Source organism: Lingula anatina, chromosome 6, assembly GCF_051362555.1.
Source record: "Lingula anatina isolate TDL-2025a chromosome 6, LinAna3.0, whole genome shotgun sequence".
NCBI classification, from domain to species: domain Eukaryota; kingdom Metazoa; phylum Brachiopoda; class Lingulata; order Lingulida; family Lingulidae; genus Lingula; species Lingula anatina.
The window spans coordinates 507,018-522,381 of record NC_141772.1 but is presented as its reverse complement, the minus strand read 5'-3'; the positions used below and the strand labels follow the sequence as shown (position 1 = coordinate 522,381).

General features: G+C 37.8%; 1 protein-coding gene across 3 annotated transcripts in view; it reads right to left on the bottom strand.

The window, feature by feature from the left end:
• LOC106169476 (uncharacterized) overlaps nt 1-15,364 on the bottom strand; it is a 38,860-nt gene that overhangs the window by 9,917 nt on the left and 13,579 nt on the right. For all 3 annotated transcript variants that reach the window (XM_087014821.1, XM_087014822.1, XM_087014823.1), the window contains exons 4-15: nt 14,980-15,051; nt 10,992-11,129; nt 9,542-9,685; nt 7,289-7,432; nt 6,642-6,713; nt 4,256-4,327; nt 3,890-4,036; nt 3,418-3,639; nt 2,375-2,538; nt 1,990-2,126; nt 1,609-1,786; nt 15-296 (exon numbers count right to left, since the gene is read on the bottom strand). In XM_087014821.1, coding sequence (XP_086870947.1) covers nt 15-296; nt 1,609-1,786; nt 1,990-2,126; nt 2,375-2,538; nt 3,418-3,639; nt 3,890-4,036; nt 4,256-4,327; nt 6,642-6,713; nt 7,289-7,432; nt 9,542-9,685; nt 10,992-11,129; nt 14,980-15,051 — 1,772 coding nt within the window. The remainder of the gene's footprint in view (nt 1-14; nt 297-1,608; nt 1,787-1,989; nt 2,127-2,374; nt 2,539-3,417; nt 3,640-3,889; nt 4,037-4,255; nt 4,328-6,641; nt 6,714-7,288; nt 7,433-9,541; nt 9,686-10,991; nt 11,130-14,979; nt 15,052-15,364) is intronic.

The following is a 15,364-nucleotide window of genomic DNA, read 5'->3' as shown; positions in this document are numbered from 1 at the left end:
CGAACTCTACCCACCAAACACTGTCAGCGTGGCATTAGCGATGATAGTTCCGGCTCCATTCCTGGCCATGCAACTGTACAACCCTTGGTCCAAACTGCTCACTTTTAAGATAAAGAACACGTCGTCCTCTCTAGCAAACATCATGCGCCGTTCACGTGCAGCTGGGAAGTCCTCGCCCCCATCTTTCTGCCAGAAGACCTCTGGTTGTGGCTCTCCGTGTGCTGCACACTCCAGTCTGGCTGTTTTTCCCGCCTTAACGGACACATCGAGGGGGGTCTTAGTGAACACCGGATAGACTGGAAAAAATTAAGCAGTTTCTTCAGTGTCTTTTGTATAAATATGGGGACAATTACATAGTTTTTAAATTTCACATGTAAAAAAATAGATTTCAGAAAATGAATAGAAATGAATAGATTCCAGGTAGACTGGATCAAATAAGACACATTAATGCAGTGAAATGGTTTTTCATTTTCTGTTAAGAAGCAATCTATTATATTTTCTTAAAATTATCTTTATTTTGTTCAAGTTAGTGGACAAAATCCCATGTATCAGTTTCTGCAGCAGGAAGCATTTTGGTCTTATTATTTCCTGTTAAAGGGATGGGCACAAGGTCAGTCAATAACAATAAATTCCATAATGAAACACCTTGCTTGGACATCATCTTTCATTGACAAAACAAACAGCATTCATCACTCTACATTACTCCACATTACTATATATTAGTCCCAAGTCTCACAATATCCAAACAGGTAAATTAACAACTCCCCCCCCCCCCCCTCACAGGGCCTCAACTCCTGCCCCTGGCTGAGAAGACAGGCTCCTGTCCCCACTGTGCTTCTCCTCTCTCACAGCTGGTAATAAACCAGACATCTTTTGTGGCCACATTAGCCGAGCTAATACCCACTGACACTGACACCAGTACAGATGAATGGAGCCACTAAATAATCACTAGAAAATCAATAACAGGAAGGCAGCAAAGTGTGAAAATGCGTAACAATTCTAAACCTTCTTCGACCTCAATTGGAAGAGAAAAAGAGACTATTACACAACCCCTGCATACAGGTGCACCAGGCAGTATCGGGGGAAGTAATTGTAGCAGATAAAGGTAGTAAGTTATTTATCTAGGCACACACAGAGCAAAACTTCACAGCAAACCCCTCAAAGTCTGTGTGGCTTATCTTGGGAGTGCTGACCCCTATTGAACTGTATTGATAATGTCTGTCTGCCGTCTGCTCCAATTGTTACACACAGACTGGATACGAATAACAGAGTATGTCTCCAAGACACACAAACAAAAACACCCACTGTCACTCACGTCCTGAGATCTCAGACAAATTTCAATCAATACAGATATCCCAGTTTCAATCTTAGGCACAACACATAGAGACAACTATATGCTTATATGGTGAAATAGGTTTTTTCATTGTCTCCATGTTAAGATGTTAAAAAAATAAATCACTTCTCATTGGCCAAAATGATTAACCTTTTTGAAAATCAACCATTCACAAGCTCAATGAATTCTTCCCTCCTCCCAAACTAAGCATATATACAATACATATGTCAAATAATAGTTACTAGCTCCAATCCAAAACACATGCTGAAACCTACCATATACATTAACTCTGGCCTTCTTGGAGAAGACAGATCCAAACTGGTTGGTAACAATGCACTGGTAGCTGCCCGAGTCCACATCCTGGACATGCGTCAAGTGGAGGATGGATGTCAACTTGATCACGTTGTCGTTCCTCAGCGATGCAAAGTTCTCTACATTTGCATTATGCATTGGCTGAAAAAGAAAATGCAAATTATGAAATTGTAAAATATCAGTGATAGTCTTAGTATTATCCTAATACAGTCAAAAACACAAGTAAAATTAAGTAAATAAATAATTAATAAATAAATCCTTTAAAATACTTAAACATTTAAACTCACAATCTTATTACAAAGAGAATTTTATTTTTGAAAATTATGCATAAAAGTGCTACTCACCACACTATTCTTCCTCCACTCTGCCTTCATGGGAGAGTCACTGCTGCTCTGTACAGCACAAGACAAGCTCATGTTGTTGCCTTTCAGTGCAATGACTGCTGTTGGCTCAGTCACCATCACTGGCTTTGGAAAGTCAGCTAAAATATACAACATCTATTTTTTAATATAGATCTATACAGAAATTGCTTCAATCATCAATTGGAATACAAACCTTTCACAGATCTTTTATGTTGTAAATTTTTTTTTAATTAAAAAAAGAAGTTTGAATTTTTTTCAGATCTAAAGTTGTGAAAGAACAAATGCCAAAAAATATTAATTTTTTTTCAGACTTTTATTAAGTGAAGGATCAAAAACCAAGAAGTGAAGTTGGGGAGTTTCAACTCACTACAAGTAAAGTCCTCCTGGCTCACGTCCAGTATACTGGAGCCCTGCAGTGTTCTTGGATGACCACATCGAGCACTGACCATCGCCTCAAACTGCTTCTGCTGCAGCCATATTGGCAGCCATTTTAGCTGGCAGTCACACAGGAGTGTGCTGGTGTTGAATTTACTGAAAGTAAAAATAAACCAAGCTGTCATTCAGCACCTTGACTCCTACCTTATTTTTTGGCACAGAATACGGTGACTAAATCCACTGTAAGTAAGACCAGACTGATCGTCAGTCTGTGATTTTCATTTTTTATAAACTCATATGTAATTCCATGTAACATAAATCTTAAAATAAGATTTAACCAAGAAGAGATAATTTCTTGTTAAGTACAATTTTCAGAGTATTAACTTTTTCTGAGATTGTGTTTTTTTAATCTAAAAAAAAAAAAAAAAAAAAAATCTGTTTGTTACTGTTCTTATTGAATTGCCATTTTACAAAATATTTTCATAATCATTACATTTTAATATAGGTGGTGCTCTACAGGCTGAGAATCACAAAAAAATAAAGATAAAGAGATTTTCAGCCAATTCAAACATCCTTTCACAATTCTAAAGCTAAGATGACTCAGTCTTATGTCTGGTAACCTCTTGTCTCAGTGGAGGTGAAGAACAGGCTTGCTTATTTAATACACTGCTTTCTTGATCACTGTCCAAATAAAAAAGAAGACCTGAAGACTCAATGTACTTTACGTTTGGAGTACTGTAAACAGAGAATCACTGTTTATGCCCAACAATGAAGTTCTCCTTGAACTTTCCTGTTTGTATTTTTTCTATTGTTTTTGAGGAGATAGTTGTGTTTTTTTAATCATCTTTTAGACTCTGAGAGTTCAAATTTTGAAGGGATGGACAAAACATTTGATCTGTTTAGTGTTTAACCTAAAGATGATGGTGGAGCTCTTCTCTCTCTCTCTCTCTCTCTCTCTCTCTCTCTCTCTCTCTCTCTCTCTCTCTCTCTCTCTCACACACACGCACGCACAAACAAATATGATTGAAAACTTACATCTGTTCCAAGCTCACAAGATCAGCAAATGCATCTTCCTGTATGGAGGTGATGTTGTTGTTAACCAACTGTAGATGGCGCAGCTGTACCAGGCCGCTGAAGGAGGTGGTAGAGATGGACTTGATGTGATTATTGTTTAGATCTAACTGCAGTAAACTGGTCAAACCTTCAAATGCTGCATTCATGTCAATAGTCCAGGATATCTCATTGCCAGCCAACTCTCTGAAAATCGAAATTTTGGTGATTACATTTTCAAACGTGTATTCATTTCCTTTGAAATAATCTACTTATCAAAGAACACCTGGCACGATAAAAAATTAACAATTTAAATTACAGCAGTAACAGAAATCATGCCTGAATGGGCTGAAACCTATGCGATTCTGATAATTATTTTTTCTTAATTCAATTCCCTTCAGATACCATCTCACATTCACAATAGCTGATAGCTGTATGAATACCCTGAGATACTTACAACACTTCCAGATTGCCCATGCTCCTGAAGGCACCTCCCGCAATGTACGAGATCTGGTTATTGGTCAACGTAAGAACGCGTAGTAATGGCAGGAGGTGGAAAGTGCTGTCCTCTACGATTGTGGTCAGTCTGTTACTGGACAGGTCACTGCAAGGCCAGATATTATAACCTTAATGACTATCCTGAATAACTTGTTACATGAATAATTTTCAATATTACTGGGAAAATACTATACAGAAAAAAGTTTGACTTGTTATGGTGCTCTTTATCATAATCTTCTTTTATGAATCCATGTTTAGTTATAAAGTTTAGTTCTTTGATCAGGTGGAAGAAAAAGTTGATGTTTTGAAGTTGAAGTGGACTTACAGCTGTTGTAACATAGGGCAGCATTCCCATGAGCCTTTGCTGATGTTTGATATGGCATTATGGGACAGGGATCTGGAAAAATAAAACATGAATATATACTTCTTTTTCATAATCATCAAAAATTTCCAAACTATATAATGTAAAATTTATTCAAAATTCAATTAATATCCAGAAAACTTCTTAACATATATATAACAATGTTTTTAATGCAGTTTTTGCATATTTAACATTACAGTTATCTGTTAAGGATGAGTTTAAGACCTCATTCCCATAGATTTTAGATCAATCTATCCCTGTGAGGAGTCTCACTAGATTACTATCAGCTTAGCCAGCTTAAGTGTCTGTCCCGCCTACTAAAAGCTGTAAGGGGGTAATTAACTATGGTGCACTGACTGATTGCAATTTAGCGTGAACCCCCAGGGAGTTAGGTCGATCTAAATCTAAATCTATGGATCGATCTAAATCTCTGGGAATGCACCCTAAGACAAGTAGACTAATTCCTGCCGTATCATGTTCACAAACCAAAGGCCATATCTGTATTCACCCAGTGTGTGTATGCAACTCTCATTAGATCACTGTCCCCTTTGCCTTTGTGATAATCAGACTGTTTCCCCACAAACTTTATAGCAGTTATCAATAACAGCCAGGTTATACAATAGAACAGCAACCAGGGCACCTGTAGCTCAAGTTCTAATCACTGCTTCAGAGAGGGGGCAAAGGAGGAGGAGGGGGGGGGGGGGGGGGGGGGGGGGGGGGCAGTGAATTTAGGCAGTAGCTTCTTTATATGAAGGCCCAAGTCTAAAATGCCAGCCTAGGATAACAATATCTCTACCAGCAGGGAGCAGCACTGAAAAGAGCTCGATATCTCGTTCAGATCCTCAAGGTCAAGAACTTGTGTACTCCTGTAGAGACAGCTGCTCCCAGACAACCCCCAGCTCCCCCCCCCCCGACCCTATCAACTCCCCTTCACTAGTATCAATGTTATCAACCATGTGGATTGACTTGCATCATTTGCCTTTACGCTTGCCCTTTTTTACAAGGCGGCTGGGTCTTCCCCATCACTTCTTTTGAGCTAAATATCATCACGATATTGCAGGTTGGGATTGCGCAAGTCTCACCACTAGAGGTCACATGTTGCAGACAGTAATGATTTAAAACCTGGTGAGAAAGCTGGCTAGAACCAACACGGCATTGTTTATACAAGTGGACTAACAACCCGGCTGATCAACACCGTGCTCCAGAAACAAACGCCAAAACGGGCCCACATGCTTATTTTAGCTTGCGAAATCAGCCCTTACCCAGGATGTGTTGTGAATGTAAATGAAGTCCGAGTGATGGGACATATTGGTAAACATCCCCTCTCTCGCTGCCGGGCCGTGACACAAGATGATGTGTGTTAATTCCAGGATTTGTTGTCTAATTATCTAAATATGGCTTAGGTGATGTTAACTGCCAAATACCAACATTCTCGTGTTAGACCATGCCAACACTCTGCATGGCAGCCATTAATTACAATCTGGAAGTAAATCCAGGATTTTTCAACACTATGCATCTCTGGTGCAGACATCACTCATTTGTAGAATTCAACCTACACCTGCCCTACCATGGTGAAAAACACACCAGTAAAATAGGGACCAGCAAAATAAATCTATATCTGCTGATTTTTTTCCAGAACCCCAAAAAAGTCCAAGCAAACAATTCTTTTTCTCACTCTACGCAACATCACCGATGGAATATATTTTCCACCAAGATATCTGCAGCCTGCAGGAATTAACGACCTTTTGATCCATATTTTATCAATTGTTCCACAATATATTCCTAACCCAGTGGCATGAGGTTCCGGTTTGGGAAGCCATCTCTTTAAATTTCTCGAACATGTTGTTCGTATTGAGTTAACAAGCCTCATCCCCTGTCTGATTATACCAACCTCTTCAACTCAATACATTACAGGAGGGACCCACGGTAACTAGGCAGGATAAATAATGCCTGAATTTCTTAAAACTTTTAACAGAAAACTCAATTATGAAGAGACAGAAACCTCTGGAATGCCTTCTTAAGGGTAAACCATGTGTAGGACTGATCAAAATGCGAGGCAAACATTTCAGTAATCAGGTGAAAAGATTCCACGGGAAAAACTCAGGGATGTGGGATATTTGTGTGTCTCATTAAATATACTGAGCAAAAATATAAACCCTCAATGCAATATTTCAAATATTTAAAAATTAATTTGGTTGTTGAATGTGCTACAGATTAATAGCAGTTGATTTGGTGTCACCCATTACATTACACAAACAATTCACTTTGGGGAGGGTGGGGGGGGGGGCATATTTTTGCTCAGTGTACATTATAAAATATTCTGTAGAAGTGATAGAAGAAGTCAACTTACAGCAACTGGACTTTGTTTAGCCCATACAGCCACTTCTTGGTGACCACGCTGATGTTATTGGCATCAAGATATCTGAAAATCAGAAAATACAGCTGTATAATACAAAGCAAAAACAAAAAATAACGTACATATTTTATATCTTTATTCATTTAGTATTTTTTACACAATTTCTGACAAAAAATTTTAATGTTACAATTAAAAGCAGAATAAACTAATTTAGAAATAAGAAAAATTTCACTTCGATACAGAGGTTTAAGTCATGACTTAGTTAAAATGTGCCAAAAATCCAGGAAATCGTTGTTGCAGCTTTTAGTCATCACTCCACAAAAACTATAACAGCAGAAACATTAGCAATCACCTATCAACCCTTTCTGAAACTATGTATGTGTCTGTTAACCAAGATGAGCCTAAATTTCAACACGCGTCTTTCTGCAAATTATCATTTAACTTGAATGTCACAAACTATTTAACATTTACAAGATGTTTCAAAGGTCTCAGGTTTAGGTCCCATGGGTAAATAAGACATTTTTAAAAGGAAAAACTGAAAGATAGTGACAAAAATGAATTCTAAAACGCCTTCATTTTCAGGACATGTCAAAACAAATTTTCCCTGAAATTCCTATACTAGTAAACAATACATTACTTACAGATTTTGTATATTATGCAGTCCATAAAACGCGCCATCCGCCATGGCCTTGAGCCGGTTTTTCTTGAGCTTCAGCGTAATTAGGTTGTCTAGTCCTTTGAAGGCAAGACCATTGATCTCTGTGAACCGATTGCGGCTGAGATCCCTAGAAAATATGAGAATATCGTGCATAACTACTCATGTAGATTGAACTTATCTAATAGTTTAACATTAACTGATCCAAATTTTGGACAACTCAGGATGATTCAAAGTGGTCAAAATCATTACAAAAAAAAAAAAAAATCACAGACAAATTAAAAATTGAAGAGATTATCGAAGACTTTCCAAATCCCCATGGCAGATGCATGTATTGACTGATGTCATGACTTCATGCTAAAACAATACTAGAATGAAACTGTTTCCAGGCAGAAGACACACAAACTCTCTTCCCTACCAAAAATATACACAAAATGCCAACTAAGAGCCCAATATTTTGACAGAAGTCTACTTTGTTGATACTTTCACACCTTAAAATGTGTTGAGTTTGGATGAAGAGAACTGGCTATTAGTGTCAGTGTGTGTGTGTGTGTGTGTGTGTGTGTGTGTGTGTGTGTGTGTGTTTGTGTGTGGGTGGGTGGGGGGAGAGGGGCAATTTACCTTTGTTGCAATTTATTCACTTGGGATCAAAATGTAAATGTTGAAATATAATATCTTTTCCAGAAGTTTTATTTGTCCTATAACTCTCTTGCAAACTCTTTCTCTTTTTCTGTATCCTTAAAAACTCTTTAAAAAAATCAGTCATATTTTTGAATCATGCGATGTGTGGCCATTTCTACATATATATATATATATACTCTCCACATAATAAGCAACTTTCTCATTATTTTTTTCCTCTTTACAATGCATGGAAAACCTGGGACACTGAAATCTAACACAGTATCCATGACAAGGGCAGGCAGTACTGCACCAGGGCCCATTAACATGGATGATCATCTATTTTGTGAGGTAACACAGGGTCCCATCCATCACCAAAATTTTGACAACGCCAGCACCATGTCAAACACACCATTATGGCGGCCAGCACCATGTCAAACACACCATTATGGTGGCGTGGAGGGTGAACACGACTGCCTCATGTTTGGGCTTCTTGTTACAGTGTATACAGAATATAACTGTCACACATGCAATGACACCATGCAATGTTTTTTTTTTACAAAGTCTTTAACTTATTTATTATATATTTCTAAAATAAATGTTCTGTACTTATTTTTAACCAAGCACTGTTACACACACATGCCCAAACATTTGAATACATGAAAAATTTAGTTGACCTATCAAAAAGGTACATTATGCTGAGATGAGACTAGAGAAAAGATATGGCCCTTTCTGTGGTTATCTTACCGCCCCCCCCCCCCCAGCCCCACCCCCACCCTGTATGACAGCCAATACAGCACCTGTCACCACAGTCCGCCCCTAGTGCCACACTATCCAATTACTGTCATGTGAATCAATTTAGTAATTTTGTCACTCGGCCAAGCACCCTCAGACTTTGTCACAGACGTTGACAAGTCATGTTGTTGCGCAATAGGACAACTGTCATAATTGATTCTATGCATGTTTTTTTACAATCGCATTTCTTTACACTAAAAAAAATTGCATAATACTCTCCGGAATAATATTTATCAGTCTCAAAGGTTACAAAGACTAACTGAAAAAACATTTGTATAACATTTGAGCTTCTTTCTTCATGCGTCAAAACATCTTTCATAATTGTTAAAAACATTTTTGCTCAGTCGATGCTGGTATGAAGTGGGAGATCCACATCAGTTGTCGCTGAGTTTTCCAGATCCAGCAGTTTCTGTTGTTAAAAGGGGTATTGTTTAGAGAGTGTCCTCCGTACCTCGTGTCAACTGTCACAATAGGGAGCCTGGTACGCTAAGTTTTTTTCACGATTTAATTAGTTACACAAGCAGCACCTGCAGCGCGTAGCAGAGAGTGCTTTGGTAGCCAGGCTCACCATAACTCTATTACAATACCTCTTTTCTATTGAAAAATCTTTTATTAATTAATTTATTTTTATTCATTCATAAATCTTTTTTTTAGAATACTCCTCCCAAATATCAAATAAAGAATCACTTTCTACAGTTTTCAACCAGACACCTTGGATTTGTTTATCAAAAATAAATAAATAAATAAATAAATAAATAAATAAATAAATTGCGCAATTCGTCCTGTTCAGTGAGTGTAAAAAGAGGTTGATGAGCGCAATACTTACAAAAATTTCAATTTTTTCAGCTGCCGGAAGAGATCTTTGGGTAACCCAGACAACCGATTTCTGCTGATCTTCAGAACTTCCAGTTTGGCTAAGTTGTCCAACGTATGCTCCTCCAAAACCTTGATCTTGTTGTTGTTTAATGTTCTGGAGAATAAAAAAGAAAGAAAATGGATGCCTTTTTCATGAACTCATAAATAGATCTTCAATGTGAATAGACTGATCTGCTGTTCACTCTAAATAAATAATAAGTTTTTTAATACACATTCAATTAAAAGAACTTTTATCAAAGTCTAGTTTTTTTTAAAAAAATACCAACTAGATCCATTGTTCAAAATGTAAAGAACAGATGTTGTTGTTTCCACGTCTTTTCAATTCATTTAGATTTCCATCAATTAATCATAGAATTTCATGTGTTTGTGTCCCTGATACAAGTTCAGTGGGAACAGTGGCACAAAACTGCCACACAAAGTCACTGACATAATACTTATCAAAACCCACAGGTGTGAAAAATTTACAAGATATACAGAAAAAAAGCTTTTTCAAAGAGTATGAGGGAATTCTATACAGAATGGCTGCACTCTTTAATTATCTAGAAATGTGCACGTATTTATTATTCTTGTATCATTGTTGTTCAATATATTTTTCAAAAGCTGCATCAAGCACTCCACCCAACGCACAAACCCCATCTTGATCAATACTTTCTGCTTTCTCTTAGCTCTTGTCAAAATACTAAAGGTGCTAAAATGTCACATCACTTTATGTGCAAAAAAAAGGCACTTACAGCTCCTACTGATAATATTCCAAGAACAGGAACTGTAGAGGTAGAAAAAAAATCTTGGAAAATTAGAATGCACTATAATCTGTACACCAGATAAGCAATAAGCCCCAAAAAAACCTCACAGTCCTCTCTGAAAACACGACATTTTAGTCACCTAAAGAAATCTATACCAGGGTTTAACTCGCCTCTGATACGCTTCAGTGAATTTCCACTAAGCCCTCATCCAATCATCAATAGTCAATGACTTCACTGACCCCTCCAATTATTAACATAAGATTTTGACACGTTTTTATCCACCCAATCCCCACACCAGATTGATCAATGTGTAAAAGTATTGTACTAACATTCTCTTATGGGTCCCTCCCTTCAGACAAATGATAGGGTTTGTGGGAGGGGGGGGGGGGGGGGGGGGGGGGGGAGGAGGCGAGTAAGAACAGAGAGTGTTTTTCCAAGGGAGACATGAAATATTATGAGACTTATTTCCCCACAGCAAAATATCATAACTAGAAAAGCACTCAGAAAGCAACCACCACATTCCGCATGTGTAGTAACTTTCTCCTTATATGTCACCATCACTTGTACTGCTTTTAATTGAGGTGTTTGGAAATGAAGTGTAATAAGAAATAAAATAGAAAGAAAGCAAGAAAGATATCTCTTTTAGAAGCTACTCACAGTTGCTGCATGGCACTGTTATTCTCAAAGATCCCCAACTTGATTTCTGTCAGTTTGTTCATGCTGAGATCCAGAGACTCCAAGGCAGGCAGGTCTTGGAGAACACTGCCATCTATAGCATCAATCTTGTTGGAGGCTCTGAAAAAGAGGAAGAGATGGTTCCACTTAATGAAAAATCAATTTGACATCCATAAGATGTAAAATCAAATATATAACTAGATTTCGAATTGACAATTTAAAAAATTCAAGGAAAGATTGTTTTGGTCTTTTTAAGACTTTAGAGGGGAGAAAAAGGCTTTTACTAAAAAACAAAAAACATACACATGCCCCAAGTTTAAAGTGAAATTTTGGTGAACAATAAAATAGTTGATCTTGAAAACCCTACAAAAATCAACAATATTTTAATGATGATGAAGCCCTGGCCTTAACATTCCATCATGGACTGATCATATTTCTCCGAGATATCGCTAGATGACAGATTGGCAGATCTCATGCGAGGGCAGCACGTGTCATTAGACCTGCAGGGGGCCCCAAGACAAACTCAATGCATGGCCAGCCACATGTTTAACTACTAACACAGCAGCAGAAAAACTTTGGTTAAAATCAACCCTGGTTTAGCATCACTGTACACAAATCCATCCACTGGCACCATAAATCTCATACCTCACAGCAGGGCAGATAATGCCCATCTTTTAAATATTCATAAATAAGACTTCTCTTTTTTCTTAAAACATGCGATGCCACACCAAGCCCCCCCCCCCCTTACCCCTTCTCTTCTAAATCATACAAATGCTTGACAAGGGCATTTTATTTTATTCTGCCTGGCCCTGGAGAGGGATGAAGACAGGAGTAGAGGAATTCTCCCCCTAGCCACAAGGCCTCAGCCCCTGCAGCTGGAAGGAAGCAGTCACTTTAATGTTACTAGTTCCAGTGGTGTGGTGAATGCTGATGATACTGTTACTGCCGGCGGGGAGAGATCAACACTGCTGTAGTGAGGCAGAAAACACGCGAGGTGAAGTTTTGTAGATATGTTTATCAGCAACAAGCTCTCCGTGCCAACATCAGTGATGGACCGAAATTATAATATTTGCCGCTGCCGCAGGCTATTTGCTGATATTTTGTCCAGTTCAACTTTTATTGTCCTCTATGATTTTTTTTCCATGGACCTTAGAAGCAAAATGTTTAAGTGATGAAAAAAACATCCCAGGCTTGACGGCAATTTAGAAGTTTTCCTTTTTTAAATGGCATAAAAGTTACTGAAATGTTGTCATAACATAGAGAAACATGCTTCATAAAGCACAGACTGTCCAATTATGTTTGTTTTCTTGCGAGAAGTCAACCTCCACTTTGATATGAAACCCTAAATGTCAGCAATCTGTCAAATTTGCCTCCTGATATTTCACTGTGAATTTTGATAGGATAAGTGTCATTCCCTGTAAATTCTTTAAAACTATTCACGTGTTTTGAATGTCTAAATTATTTCAGATATCTCAATAATTTCAAACTCAATTATTTTGAAAAATTTCCTTTGTATCACTATTTCATTTCCATATATAATTTCCACAACTTTTGAAATGCAATTCAGAGATTTCCCCTCATCCCTTTCTTATCTTTTGAAAAGGAACCCTCTCTCTCACAAACACACACACACACACACACACACACACACACACACACACACACACGCACGCACACACACGCACAGAGAGAAAAAAAGATGGGAAGAAAGACTCAAACCATTTTTCTACCCCCTCCCACTTACATGCCACTCCAATCCAATCTAATCCCCTACCAGCATGCTAGCTCTAAACGCGCCAAACCTCAAAATAACAAAGACTAAAAGAAAAACTCTTCTTCTTCTATGTCTCATGTGTCATTTTTTCATTCAGCAGCCAAGGCACTTGCTCCCTCTCTTTTCTTTAATATAAAAGCCTATTACATGAAATTGTCAGCAACTTATGGTGATATGTCACTGTCAAGTTAATAAAGACATCTGTAAAAGGGACAGAAATAAACTGCAGCTGGTTAGAAAAAGTGACGTGGAAATTTGACTTCAGATGAGGTCCAACAAGAGAAGGGCATGGTGAGAGAAGACAGAAAGGATGGAAGAGAAGAGTGCAGGAAGCTCCCTCTGCTGTCTTCTGGTCCAGCTCTGAGCTGTCAGTTTTTATTTACTACCTCCAACAAAGAGGTTATGTTTTCCCTTCTGTTTGTGGGTTGGTTTGTTTGTTTGCCTGTGCCCAACATTATGCATAAAGTCATGGACGGATTTTGGTGTTGATTAAATAATTAATTAATCAATTAAATTATGGTTAATATTACTTAATTATTCGTCGTGGCAGAGGTTGCAATGTCTGACTGCTTTTCTACTTTACTTTATTAATTTTTTTTATTTTTTTAATCCATTCATTCACTTATTTTTTAAAACTTCAATCATTTGTCCCATCTCACACATTTTTAAGATTTGACAATTCAACAATATTCAAGTTTCCACCCCAAGGGTACCCTGTCAACCCTGTGGATCACCAATATCCTCCTCTCAGGACTGCGCCATTCTCAGGGTGGATATCAGGAACGCTCTCTGCCAATAACTGGATGTAATTTGTTGCTGTGGTGTTCAGGGCGTTGAAGACTTGTCATCTTCCTCCCTGCTCGCCTCAAGTTTCACAGATTTGACAGCTACGCTGACAGCTCTGACCTAATTATTTCCACCAGTGTTCAAGCAGAGAGTGGTGAATGCAGTGTTTTTTGGGGAGGAAATTTTGTAACTGAGACTCTGCTACGGGTTTTGAAGAACAAAAAATGTCTGGTCTAATTTTCTTTTTTGTTCCATATATATTTTTGGTGCATCTGTCTTTTTAACTCAAATTTTATGTATTTTTTTTAATTGAAAACTTCTTAACTTATGAAGGACATTCCTCTCCTTTTGAGATAAGAATTATTACACTCCTTTGCTCTCTCTCTCTCTCTCTCTCTCTCTCTCACACACACACACTCACACACACACAGTACTCTGTCACTATGTGTACATCATCTCCTCGTCGTATTCATTTCTGGACAGGTTGTCTACTAGCATGTTCCACACACAACTCTGCTCACAGCGCAGTGGCTAGAGGCCAAGCATGGCTGCCATGTTGGACATCCACGGCACTTTTCTTTGATTTCACTCCAGTCCAACATTCCAAGAATGTTACCAGGTCATTTATTCATTTATTTCTTCGCCATGTTATATTAAGACTTAACATTTGCCTTCTACATTTTTTTTTTCAAAATACTTATACTTCATTCAAAATCCATTTTAGCTAAAATTTGATATTTTTTATTCCATTTTATTTTTTTTTATTTAAGCAGCAAGAAATAAGCATCAACATTTCCATTATCAAATTATCATAATCATTATCAATTGTCCCACTTTTAAAATCCAATTTCAAAAACCTAAAGGGTTTGGAAGGAAGGGGGGAGAGAGAAGGAGGGGGAGGGGGGGGGGGACAGGTCTCCCTATCTTGCTAACACCTGTTTAATCAGATAGTGAGCCACTCTCTCGGAGGAGATGTTTACCTCTACCATGTTCCAGTGTGTATCTGTGACACCTGGATGACAAGGCTTGGTGACATTACAGTCTTATTTACACCTAAAACACACACACCTGGGCCTGTATAGGAGCAGGACTTTAGACTGGTAACTGAACTTGAAAATTCAAGACCAAGTTTTTGGCTGTATTCAGCACAGCAGACTAACTAGTATTTAGATCAAATATGGCGACCCACTTAAAATCTTGTTGCCTAATCCCCTTATAGACACTGAATATATTAAATCATTATGCGACAAGCAAACAAGTGGGTCGGCCATATTTGATCCACGGACTAATTAGCCTGCTGTTGTCAATGCGGCCTTAGTGAACTCCGACTCGCAGCAGATCAGATGTTGAAGTCAAGAACAGAGACACCCAGTTTAAATGCTACCACTGACACTCCATAGTAATACTTACAGATTCAACACCCTCAGTTCAGTCTTCAATCTTAGTTTTGGCATAGCAGTCAACATGTTATTGCCAATTTTACTGAAAAGAGAAAAAATATAATACAGTACAGTCATAACTTTGACCAAATAAGATGCCTTACTGAGTTATAACTTGCATAATGAAACAAAAGAAGAAAAGGGTGCTTTCAGGCAATGCAATAAAAAAAGTCAATAAATAAATGAATATGGTAAAAACTATTAGCTCTCTCTCTCTCTCTCTCTCTCTCTCTCTCTCTCTCACAAGAATGTTTGCGTAATAACAAAATATTTAAAAATGTTCAAAAACTTTTCATAGTAATTTAATTTTCACATCACCTTTCACCTTTTGATAATCTTTTTTAGACAATTATTCA